Raw genomic sequence first — 12,497 nt, forward strand, 5'->3', positions numbered from 1 at the left:
ATTGAAATGGGACTAAGAATACTTCCATCACAGGGTGGTTATGAAGATCCAGGGAGCCAATGGGCAGGAGAGGGCCTGGCCTACGGATGGGTACCCAAGAAATGCCTACAGAAGCAAAATTCTTTTAAAGCCTCTCCTGTCTCCTGCAGCCAGCATGGGTTTCCCCCCTTCCCCTGTCCAGGCACCAGATGTAGCAACCAAATGTGTTTGTGGGCATCACTAGGGAGGATGAGTTACCTTGGAACAAGGATAAATGGAGAATTCTCTTTGGTAAATTACGGCTCCTGCTAAAGGTTTGACACTGCTATTTTCTACCTGTCAGAAAAAAATAACTATATACCAGTGGCCAGTTTGGTTTCCCTTTTTATACTCCATTAACCCACAGAGCAAGCCGGGCAGAGCTCCTGTCCCATGGGGGAGCAGGTAGTCAGGAGGACACCGATATGATAATTAGGGGAACGCGGTGGCTCTTCCTAATGAAGCTTTGAAAAATGAGCAGTGTGGGTTGTCGGCACACCCCGGGAGAAGCTGGAGCATCGTCTCCAGCGGAACCCAATAGAGATAGCCATCTTGGTGACAGGCGACGTGAAAAGCTCTGCGTCCATTGACATGTTGTTACCAGGGCTCAGTAACTGTGCGCTGATGTGTTTGAAGTCCGCCACTGGTGACTTGTGATTGAAATACGGAGCAGGAGCCCAGGAGGGAGCGGGAGGTGAGTTGATGGCCTGGGAAATACTGGTGGGAAAGATAGGAAGGAAGCGGGAGGGACTGAGAGAGGGAGCGAGCAGGTGTGCCGGCATACACGGAACACCGATGCCATCTGGGCACCCTGCCGGGCACACGTCCAGCCACCACGGTCAGGGGTGTTCATGGGTTTGGAGAGGGGCTTCGGGGTGCCCATATCCTGCTTGCCAACCAGCCCCTCTCCTGTGGGGTTCCTAAGGGAGCTATTCACACGAGGGCTAAAGACAAATGGGAAATCAAAGAACCACTTTATCATTAGCTGGGGCAGTGGATGAGGACATGTTCGGAGAGTTAAAAGCATCACTGAATGTAGTGCAGGCAGACAGCTGGCTCGGAGGTCTAGCTTCGGGATTCCCAGGGCAAACCCAGCCTGTGTTGGGACTCGCTTCCCCGCACGACCCTGTTCAGAAAGGTGGTGCGTCTGAACAAGGCAAGGCCTCCCTTCAGTCTGGACAGAGAACCTGGGCGTGCGTACCCAGTCAGTCTGACTGGCGAGCACCAAATCTCCAGAATGGACAGGGCCACTTGCGGAAAGGGCAGCCCCAAGCAGCCTCTGAAGGGTCCACATTCGAGCCCTGGAAGAGGAATTGGGAAAGGAGGGAGAGAGAGGGAGGAGAAGCAACAACTGCGGGCTCCCCGGGCACCAGGCACCTGCTGGGTTCTTGACGTGTGCTGCCTCATCTCATCCCAGCCCCCACGCGGGCGGTAGTCTTCTCTTCTTTTTAGGTATCAGCAGATAGAGGCATCGAAGGTTTCAGCAAATGCTCACAGTCACACGGCTAGAAAAAGCCAGAGCCAGCATTTCAATCCTGGTCTGTCTGATGCCCAAATCACGCTCTCCTCAGTGTGCCAGACTGCCTCCCCACATCTCCAGACCCGAAAAACACCATCCACAAAAAACAAAACGAAACAAAACCAAGAGGGGAGGGGGAGGATTGCAAACACGCCTCTGTGCTCAGACGGGGAGCTGATGTGGGACTGAAAACCTGGTTATCTGAGCCTCTGCACTGGAGGAAATCAACTAGGGGAACTTCTGAACTCTGAGGCCAGCCCGTCCCTGCCCCTGCCATTTCCAGTTGACTCCCCAAAGTCAGGAATGAGCATGGAGGGGCCCCACAGCACCGTGCCTCAGCCCGTGCAAAGGGCGTGGGCTAGCCGTGCTTGTCTGTGCTGGGAGTCCTGGGCTTGCCGTGGCTGTTTGGGGCCCGTGTGACATCTCAGGGGACAGATTCAGATAGGAGCAGTGCAGGAACCTCAAGCCCCTGCCTGTAGGTTTGGGCCCAGGGACTCATCGGGTGAGCATTCCAGCGGGGACTCACTTCTGGATGGCAGCGATGTCTTCTGTCTGAACTCGTGACATGGCTGTTTTCTTTGGGTCCCCCAGCGGGTCACTGTCACCCAAAAGACACTGGTAAGAGAGAAGAGCACCCAGGTCCGGCTTTTCTTTCTCCTCTTAGAGACTAATGGATACAAGGTAAAGACGGGCATAGGGACAATTTCTGAAACATGGGATTCTCATTCCCCCTCGGAGCGGGCAGAGACCTCCACCGGGAGGTGTTAGAAGAGGTCAAACACAGCGACTGTTTTGTAAGGATGGAACCTGAGGCTCAGGAACGGGAGATGGATTCTCTAGGGCGGTCAGCTTCCAAGTGGCAGAGCCAGATTCAACTCAAGACGTGCCATCCTCAAGTCCTGGCTCTTTCCAGCCCTTTAGAATGGACCAAATGACAGAAACCCACATAATCTATCCTTCGATTACATTTTCAGCCTTCTTTCCCACCACCCCAGCCGTAAACCCATCGCTAATGCCAGCTGTGGGAAGGCGGGGCCTCCAGGCAGGACCCCCAGCCCGGGGAAGGCTTGGAGGCAAACGGAAGAGGCCACACCCCTTCTAGCAGTAATATGTCCCCTCCCGTCTTCGGCAGGAACTGCAAACTCAGCAGCAGCAGCTTGTCCATGGCGGCCGTGGACATCCTCTACATTGACATCACAAGGAGGTGGAACTCCATGACGCTGGACCAGCGGGACTCGGGTAGGCACCTGAGGACTGGCCTCCGCCCTGTCTGGTGCGAGTCCAGAGGGTGGGCGGGACCCTTTGGGTTTTTTCTTATTCAGGGTCAAGTTGGGGAAAGAGGAGGGTTACCGTGTCAGCTCTAGACATCGCTAGAGGGATTGAGCTGAACTTGAATTCAGGAGCCTGAATTCCTCCACCAAGGCTGTGCCCACTCAAATTCAAATGCCACCATTAGAATTCCTTGTCTCTGCTTAAGGCTTTGATTATACTCACTTAATCGTTCATGTGCTCATCTCTTGGCACACATGTACTAGCGTGTGCTGGGCCAGGCCCTGGATAGACAGGAGCGAGTAGCACTTGGCTCTCACTCACTGTAGACCAGGGAGGCAGAGGAGAGCCCAGCGCTGGCATGCCGTGCTGTGTGCTGGGGTGGAGGGGCTGCGGGGGAGGGAGCCCAGCGGAGGAGATCCTGTGGAGGGAGGCCTGAAGAAGACTTCTGGGAAGAAGGGTGAGTGGGAGAAGCCAGTGAACAGGGCAGCATGGACCTGCTAGAGCCGTCCAGGCCTTGAATCCACATAGAAGAGTTTGCTCTTGATCCCCTAAATTATGGCGGGGTGGGTGTGGGGAGGGTGGAGGGTTCCGTTAGAAGGATCCACCTTGGGGTGAACACATTTCTGATCTTCTTCCTCACACAGTGATTTTCCAAAAAGGCAGAATAACCGTACCTGACATTTGTATGACTCATCATAAAATTACGCCGTGCTTCCGTGCATAGTCCTCATTAAACCTCCCCATGAGCTAGTGCACTAGGTATCAGCGTTTGAATTTCACAAACGGTAAACTGTAGCTCGGGTGACCGGGCACCCAGGCTTTCCTCCCTTGGGCTGCCTCCTGGCCAAAGGGACGCCAGGCAGGAGGGGGCGCCTTGCGGAGCAACTTTCTCCTGTGATCTGGTGGGGAGGTCAAGAAATCAGAGCTTGGGAGATCCAGATTACCACTGACTGTGCCATTTTCTACCCATGTGAGCTGAGAAAGCCATTCTGCCTCCTGTCTCCGCTTCCTCTTCCGTAAATGGGGCCAACCGTACCTGCTCGCCAGGGGTGCCCTGCGGTCTCTGTATCCATGGGTGGGAATGTGGGAATGTGGACCCTTGCTGGCAATACGAAGGGGCTCATCTATCTTATCAGTGGGCGGGGCTTGGGGAGAACCCCGGGGGCGGGTCTGTGTGAGCGTGAGGGGCTCCCTTTCACATCCCGCCCGCCCCGCCCCACGAATGGGCTACAGCTTTTGACCGCAGAGATCATCGCCTCTTAAATAATGATGCCACCGGCTGCCGTGGTTGGGCGAGTACGACGCGTGAGCTCTCCGCCGGGTGCTTCGTGGGCGCAGCCCTGGCTGGAATTCTGGAAGGGGGTAGAATCACCTCCCCCCAGAGAGGGGTTCAGCCTCTAGGGGTTCACCTAAGGCTGAGGTTCAGCGGGCTGCTTGACCCTGCGAGGTGGTCCCGGGGTAGGATGACCACCCAGCTCCCTACGGCTCTCCTTCCGTGAATGCAAAAGCGAACCTCAGGGAATACCAGTAGGCACCGAGTCCACAAGGTGAGTTCCACCGCGTGTCTGTGGGCGGAGCGCCCTCACAGCCCTCCCTGGCAACTAGCCACGGCTGGAGATGGCGCGTCTTCCGAATCGGGCAGATTAATTATCATCTCGAGGACGGAAGGCGCTCACATGACAGTTGAGCTGCGCGCTTTTTGCTGACGCCTTCAGAAAGCGAAGAAGTGTTGGCTCTGTGAGTTGAATGCAGGGAGTCCTCGCAGGATCCTGTGGAGGGGGCCGGGAGAGGGGGTGGGGGTGGCGGCGGAATTATTAAATATTGAAATTGATCAGGAGTAGCAGCAGGAAGCTATTTATCATGTTTTATTGCTGCAAACTAGCATTACCATCTGGCCCATTGTTAATTCTGAATAGCTTTTCATGTTTTGTTTGCCTCTTAAATTGCTCTCTGTAAGCGGAATCCACAGGGGCTGTCCACAGCACAGGCTCGGGTGAGGTTTTCTGGGGTCTGCCAGGATCTCTGCGTCCTGCTGACCAAGCGAAAGCGATGAAAATAATACCAGTTTTTAGCACCTACTGACAGGCGAATCCGGGGCTGGGATCTCCCAGGCTTGTGGCCATGCCTGGGTCATCAGTCCTTAGCAGCAACTGGGATTTCAAGATTCCCCTCCCTGGCTGGTTCTCACCCCAGACCTTCCTAGTGGGTGATTGTATCCCATTTCACAGAGGAGCATCCTGAGGTTCCAAGAGCAAATGACTTGTCTAAAATCTTACAGCCAGTGAGTAGCAGAGGCCCCCATGTGAAGTCAAGCCTCCTGCCTCCTGGCCCAGGATGCTGTCCCCTATCCAGCACTGCCCACCCCCCACACACACCAGCAGTGGTGTTCATTTGAGTGATGGGGGAAGGAGCAGGGCTGGTAAAGCAGGGAGGTGAAAGGTCAACTCATAGAGCGCAGGGCCTCTGGGAAGATGGAACTGGAGTGGGAGGTTGGTTGCCTGGTGTGAGCGCCTGTCTCCCCTGAGAGTTTGACTCCTGTTTCCATGGCTCCTGAAATAAAATCACAGACTTGGGGGGTGTGGGGTACAGATAGCGGGGGCTGGGCATTACAGCCAGAGAGGAGAAGCCTGTCTGTGCCCAGGGTCTCAGGGACTACTACTGTCTGACAGCTGGCAAAGAACAAGGGCCCCGTTCTTGCTTCCTGAGAAGGCTGGTCTGACACCCCTATTCTCAAGGATAAGGTGCTTCTGAAGTCAGCCACATTCTTGGGAGCATTTGGGAAGCTCCCAAAGAGCACAAAAGGACATTTGTGGTTGGGTGGTGGTTTTTCCTTTGGGTGAGGATCAGCAGAAAGAACCAGACAGTCCTCGGTCCTTCCCTCCATGGTGCCGAGCCAAAGGATCCTCGTGCTCTCAGTTGCAGCTAAGTCCTGGCCAGAGGTGTGGAAGCCCAGTCAGATGGGAGCAGCTTTATCTATCCCAGAGCTGCCGTGGAGCTGACAAGAGAGTAGTCAGAAGAGAGATAGAACTGGGCTGTCATTCTCAGAGGGCACACATTCACTCATTCAACAAACAGGTAATGAACATGTTAGCAGGTATTGGGCTGATGGGAATATAAATTATTTACAGATCCTACCCTTGAGAAAAAAAGTAATAGAGACCATTTACTGCACATTTACTATGTGACAGAAATACTAAAGGCTTGTTATGAATTCTCCCATTTACTTCTCACACAGCCCTGTGAGATAAGAGTTTTTCTCCCATTTGACAGACAAGAAGCCCGAGGCTTCAAGAGGTGAACTTAAACAGGTGTGTCAAGTACATCAGTGGGGACCCTGGGATTTGAACCAAAAGCCGTCTGCATTCAGAGCCTTTTCATTATACCCAGTGTCTCTAGCCACACAAGTGAAAAGGACACACAGTTGACAGTTGTCATAGGGTATGGCCAGAACCCCCATAGGGGAAGCAACAAAGGAGGGGCGCTGTGAGGGTAAGAAAAAGAACATATACAAAGCCCTGAGCATGGTGCGCATCCCAGAAAAGTCACTCTCTATGAGTTCAGTATCCCTGAAGGCTGGCACAGGGCCAGAGCAAGATCTTGCTCAGTGCCCAGTGGATGTTTGATGAGCAGATAAATAGCGATAAAATATGTCCTGCATCCCCAAAATAGGATGTTCCGAGTGTGAGGGCCACGGCTTATGGTAGAGGTGGTCTCACCGACAGAGTCTCCCTTTCTGCTCCTTAATATCCTGCAGAAAACACCATCCCGTTTGGCTAAGAGCATCACCCTACACCCAGCACCAGCTGTGTCTAACTGCTCGGGCAAGGTCCCCTTTCTGGAAGCCAGTCCAGACCTCCCTTCCTCCCTTACGAGGCTTCAGCAGCCGCTGAAGGGGTTAACTCAATTCCTGAAGTCTGAAACCTTAATGAAACCTGCATGGGGAGACCCTACTATTTAAGGGGAAAAAGAAAAACAGTGTTTAGAAAGATAAGTGAGAAAAAAAATCAAAACTAGTATATAAAAAAAAAGATTTCGCATCATGACCTCTAAATCTCAGACCATTCTTTTAAGCAGCCTTGTTTTCTATCTTTTTTTTCCCCCAGAACTGGAATTAGGGCACAGAACTGGATTAATCATAATCCTTGGTTCATTGAGAGCCTTCCAGCCCCATCCACACATAACCTGCTTTTATCTAGTCAGCTTTTTAAATTAGTAATTTTTAAATAATGTAATAAGCATCCACGATTCACCACCTAAAAGGAAATCTAGGACTTGACAATAACCCACGCCCAGCAGGTGGCTCTCCCCCAGCACCAGCCCATTCCCCGCCTCTTTCCACCCACAGGACCCTCGTCTGGATCCTGCGCTTGTCAGTCCCTGGATAGTCTTGCTGCTTCTCTGTTAGAATGTCAACCACTACTTAGGAGCATCATGGAATTTAGCAATACGCAATCTCACACTGCTCCGGGAGGCCAGCGTAATCAGCATTCAAATAAATAAATAAAGATTTCAATTTGCAATTCTAGAATTTCTAGCAGAACGGAAATCTAAAATGCAGGTCTTCTCAGCCAAACTGAGGTCTGGTAGCCCTGTTGTTGCCCAGAATCCAATGAAGGAACAAATGTGTCAGTGAAGATGCAGTCATTTCATGTAAATTGCACTCCCAAGCACCTCCTTATCATTGAGACTTTGCTCTCAACTCTTCCCAGAGTGGAATTTCACTTCTCTGTGCTAGAGACGAGGACAGCATCACGATGAGGCAATAAAAGGTAGTATTACTGCGTCATCTATGAGAGACCAACGTTTCGCTGGCAAAGGGAACATTTGAGCCCAGCACCTGGACATCTTGTCCATCTAGCACACAACCGACATCTGGAGTCTGTCCCAGTAATCAATGGAACATGATTGCAAAGCAAGAAAACAGGGATTGAAGGGTCTTTCCTACCCACCCCCCTCCCCGCTTCTCCACCCATTCAAGCACGCGTGCGCGCACACACCCCTTGCTTGCAGAGGGAAATCTAGGAGTGGCATCATTTAATGTCTGATATATCCTGCATTTCTTCTGCTGCCTGAAGAATGCCTGAGCTACATGGCCCCCCTTCCTGGGGCTGCCTGAGTTTGAGCGGCACTTACAACCGAAGCCACAGGCTCCGGGATCCAACAGACCCGGCCTCGAATCCGAATCTGAGCTCTGCAACTTGGCTAGCAGGTTACATAACTCCCTTGGAGCCTCACGTTCTTCCTCTGCAAAATGGAGATAGCAATGGTGCCCACCTCCTAAAAACAGTACCTGGACGGCCGTGGCACGGCTCAGGAAGGGGCTGCCCCTGCCACGGTCACATGCTTGGCTCTCGCTGCGCTACTCTTTCCGGAAATGCCTCCCTCACCTGCTCATGCCCAGGGCTCCGTAGGTGCTGGGACCGGACAGGAGGAAGTGCCTTCCTGCCGGGTCTGTGACTGTAAACCGCCTAGTGCCTCACTGCTGTCGCCTCCCATTTCCTCGCCCCTGAGTCCCACACCACACTGCGGGGTGGTGTGGCCAGGAAGAGGGGGTGCGCGGTGGTGCTGTGAGACTGGGGAGGGCTAGCGGCTGTTAGCCAGCCTCCCTGCACACCTGCTGTGGTCTCCGAAGGCCGGCTCTGGCCATTCCTTCCCGTGTCTGCTCTCACACTGGGGGTGCTCGCTGCGGTGCCCCCCAGCCCTCCTCTGCGTCACGTCTCCATGCGAAGCCACCAGCAGCACCTGCGGGCGCTGGTCTAAGACCCCACTGCTGGGGTAGAGCATCTGCAAGAGGGAGAGCCTCGCAGACTGGACCCCCCTCCCCCGCAGCCGCCACCACTCTCACTAGCCCCCCACTCACTCACTCCAGCCGGGGTAGCCGCCACCTTGGAGGGCCTCCACGAGGCTCCTTACCTCTGCTGGACACCCCTCCCCTTGCACCACTACCGCCCAGGCCATCTCCATAAGGAGACCCTCAGGCTGGGCCCCTGCTGCTCCTTAACAACACCGATCGCAGCCACCTAAATGCGGTGGAATGAGCGTGGGCTCTGCCCTTTAAGCTAGACTTAACCTCCGTGAAGCCGAGCGCTATGCCCGGCACATAGTAGGTGTTCTGCAAACGTGTCAGAGAAGCTCAGATCAGACCCTGACGATCAGCGGCGCCCGTGGGCGTCTGAGTCTTATGACTGTCTCTCACCAAATTTCCTCAGTCGACTTATGCAAATCAGGTGCCTCCTATACTTTCATCAGCTGGAATGAGCCCCAAGTAAAATGTATTTGGTTAACGATGTACTGAAATATTTAAAAGTATTTTTACTTGGTGTTTAACAAAGCCTGGCTTATACATATACATGGACGGCCCCCTCCCTCTGAGATCAGGGAGGCGGTGGATCACTCGGCAGGCTCCATGCCGCGCCTCTTGCAACGTGTCTGGCGCAAGCGACATTCTTCAGCCTTGGATTTTCTTGAAGTCAGATGGTCTGGATGCGTGCCCTACATGCTTACAAAATAGTCAGCATCAGAATCATCCTTAATAAAGGCAAGCGAGCCGGCAGAGAGGCCCGCGCACCCTCTCCCTCGCACAGACCCTGGCGGGCCTGCCGCCTCGTGGGCTGCGTGTTCTGCAATCACTTCTCCCCTCCACAAGGGCTGCCAGGAGCCCCCGTGTCCCGGGCACCCATTCGTCATCCTCTCCACCGTCACCTCTGGGGTGAAGGGAACAGGCTGTCTGTCCACTGAGCTGGTCTGCCCCGCCGGACCCTCAAAACTCACAAAAAGGGAAAAGCAGAATGATAGTTTATGCAGCGCCACGCCCCTCTTTGCTTGTGCCTGTTGCTTACCACTGTGGACCCTGCAGGGACAGCCGCGGGGGAGGGAGGTTGCCGGGGAAGTGGGAGCCCCCGAGTCATGTGGCCTGCGGTCCCACGGTGACACCCCCCAGCTGGCAGCTCTTGGAGGGGACACTTCAGCTCTGCAAGCTTCAGTTTCCTTTAAAAGGGGGCTGATGACATCCACCTTGGGTTGTTTTAAGGGTTTAGTGAGGAAGAGTATGCCTGGCTCAAACAAGTGTTTGTGGATCTGTCTGTCTGTCTGTTTGAAGCGCTGTCGAGGTTCCTGACGTTTGTGTGTGCTTTACAGATTACAAAGCACTCTCCCCGTCCTCTTGGGACTTCTGGTGAGCTGGGTCTTGTTCCCACGAACCGGTTCTCAGAAGAGGAAACTGAGGCTTGGGGGGATGGGGCAGAGCGGGATGGGGGGTGGAGCAGGGTGGGAGGGAACTCTGTCCCGAGCCTCTGCCTTGTGCTGCCTAGGAAGTGACAACAGTCACAGCCACATGCAGATAGAAGGGCCCGGCCAATCCCCAAATGTCCCCAGGCCCAAGACCCTGATTCAGTGACCCAGGCATCCCTAAGGGTTGGGCAGAGTTGTGTTTGGTCCCCAGTCTTGGCTCAAGGAGACATTGGCTGTGACAGACACATCTGGGGGGCTTCTCCCCCAGGCAGCCCCCATCTATTTCTCCTCCCGCCAGAGACTCCCCTGTTCACATGCTCTCTACTGTCACAAATACGGCACAGAAGCTCCCCACAGCCCTGCTCCTTAGAGTTGAGGAAGGGAGGCCTGGCCGGGTTAAGGGCCACCACCAGTGGTGCCCAGCTAGTATGAAGAATTTATGGGAACATTGAGCAGATAGTACAGAGAATTCCCATCTGTCCCCCTACATTGTCCACTCTTATATCTTGTATGACTGTATGCATATTAGTGAATAAATATCAATACGTTATTAAAGTCCATAGTTTACATTAAAGTTGATGCTGTGTTTTCTATGTGTTTTGACAAATGCATAATGTAATTTCCCCAGCGTTATAGGACCATACAGAATAGTCTCACGGCCCTAAAAACCCCCGGTGTCCCACCTGTTCATCCTCGCTCACCCTACACCCCTGACAACGTTCTGCTGTGTCCTTAGCTTTGCCTTTTCCTGAATGTCACACTATGGGAATTGCACCGTGCCTGCCTTTTCAGACTGGCTTCTTTCACTTAGCAGCGTGCATTTAAGGGTCTTCCGTGTCTTTTTGTGACTCAGTTGCTCAGTTCTTTATATTTCTGAGCAGTGGTCCACTGAACGGTTACATCACAGCTCGCCAATCCTTTCACCTATTGAAGAATATCTTGGTTGCTTCCAAACTTTGGCTATTATGAATAAAGCTATTATAAACATTTGTGTGCAGGCTTTGTGTGGACATAAGTCTTCAGCACAAGTGGGCAAATACCTAGGAATGTGATTGCTCAGTCATGTAGTAAGACTGTGTTTAGCTTTGTAAGAAACTGCCAAACTTTCAAAGTGGCTGTACCCTTTCATGTTTCCGTGAACAATGAATAAGATTGCCTTGTCAGCATTTAGTATTGTCAGGTTTTGGATTTAGCCATTGTAATGGGAGGGTAGTGGTGTTTCATTGTTTTCATTTGCATTTCCCTAAAGACTTAAGATGTTGAGTATCTTTCCATTTGCTTATTTGCTTTCTGTACATTTTCTTTGGCGCGATGTCCATTCAGATCTTTTGCCTGTGTTTCAACTGGGCCATTGGGTTGCTTTCTTCCATATTGTTGAGTTTTAAGAGTTCTTTGTATATTTTAGATACAAATCCTTTATCAAATATGTCTTTTGGAAGGGTTTTCTCCCAACATGTGTCTTATCTTTTGAATTTCATAAGTGTCTTTTGCAGAGCAGTTCTTGGTTTCATTAAAGCCTAACGTCATTTTATTTTTTGGTGTTTTTTGTTTGTTTGTTTGTTTTTGCTTTCATGGATCTCGCTTTTGGTGTTGTATCTCAAAATGCATAACCAAATCCAAGGCCCTCTAGATTTTTTCCTATACTATCTTCTAGAAGTTTTATAGTTTTGTATTTTACATTTAGGTCTATGATATATTTTGAGTTAATTTTTGTGAAAGGTACAAAATCTGTGTCTAGATTTGGGGGGAAGGGTGATGGATATGGATGTCCAATTATTTCAGCACCATTTGTTGAAATGACTAGTTGTTCCACCGCCCCCCCCCCATTGAATGGTCATTGCTCATTTGTCAAAGATTAGTTGATTACATTTGTGTAAGTCTATTTCTGGACTCTCTATTCTGTTCCATTGATCTATTTAATGTTCTTTTGCTAGTATGATGTTGTTTTTTTGGGTTCTTTAAAATATTTTATTTATTTATTTGACAGATAGAGAAAGCATGAGCGGGGAGCTTGGGGAGGGGTTGTAGAGGGCAAGGGAGAAGTAGACACCACACCGAGCAGGGAGTCTACTCGGGACTTGATCCCAGGACCCTGAGATCATGACCTGAGCCAAAATCAAGAGTCAGACACTTAACCAAATGAGTCACCCAGGCACCCCCCCATATAAATTTTAGATTCACTTTAATATCCACAAAATGACTTGCTGAGATTTTAATTTAGAATGTGTTGACTTACATACCTTTTCTTGTCTTGTCTTTCTGTATTAACCAAGACTCCCAGTACAAAGCTGAAAAGAAGAGGTGAGAAGGGGACATTCTTGCCTTGTTCTCAGTCTTAGGGGAAGCGCATCTAGTTTCTCTCCACTAAGTATGATGTTAGCTGTGGGGTTTTTTAAAAAAATAGATATTCTTTATCAAGTGAACAAAATTTGTTTAGAGGATGTTTTTCTTTTAAATC

General features: G+C 51.5%; 1 protein-coding gene across 3 annotated transcripts in view; it reads left to right on the forward strand.

The window, feature by feature from the left end:
• TTLL11 (tubulin tyrosine ligase like 11) overlaps positions 1–12,497 on the forward strand; it is a 225,520-nt gene that overhangs the window by 191,304 nt on the left and 21,719 nt on the right. For all 3 annotated transcript variants that reach the window (XM_032306850.1, XM_032306851.1, XM_032306852.1), the window contains one exon: positions 2,670–2,776. In XM_032306850.1, coding sequence (XP_032162741.1) covers positions 2,670–2,776 — 107 coding nt within the window. The remainder of the gene's footprint in view (positions 1–2,669; positions 2,777–12,497) is intronic.

Source organism: Mustela erminea, chromosome 12 (assembly GCF_009829155.1).
Source record: "Mustela erminea isolate mMusErm1 chromosome 12, mMusErm1.Pri, whole genome shotgun sequence".
Classification (NCBI taxonomy): Eukaryota; Metazoa; Chordata; class Mammalia; order Carnivora; family Mustelidae; genus Mustela; species Mustela erminea.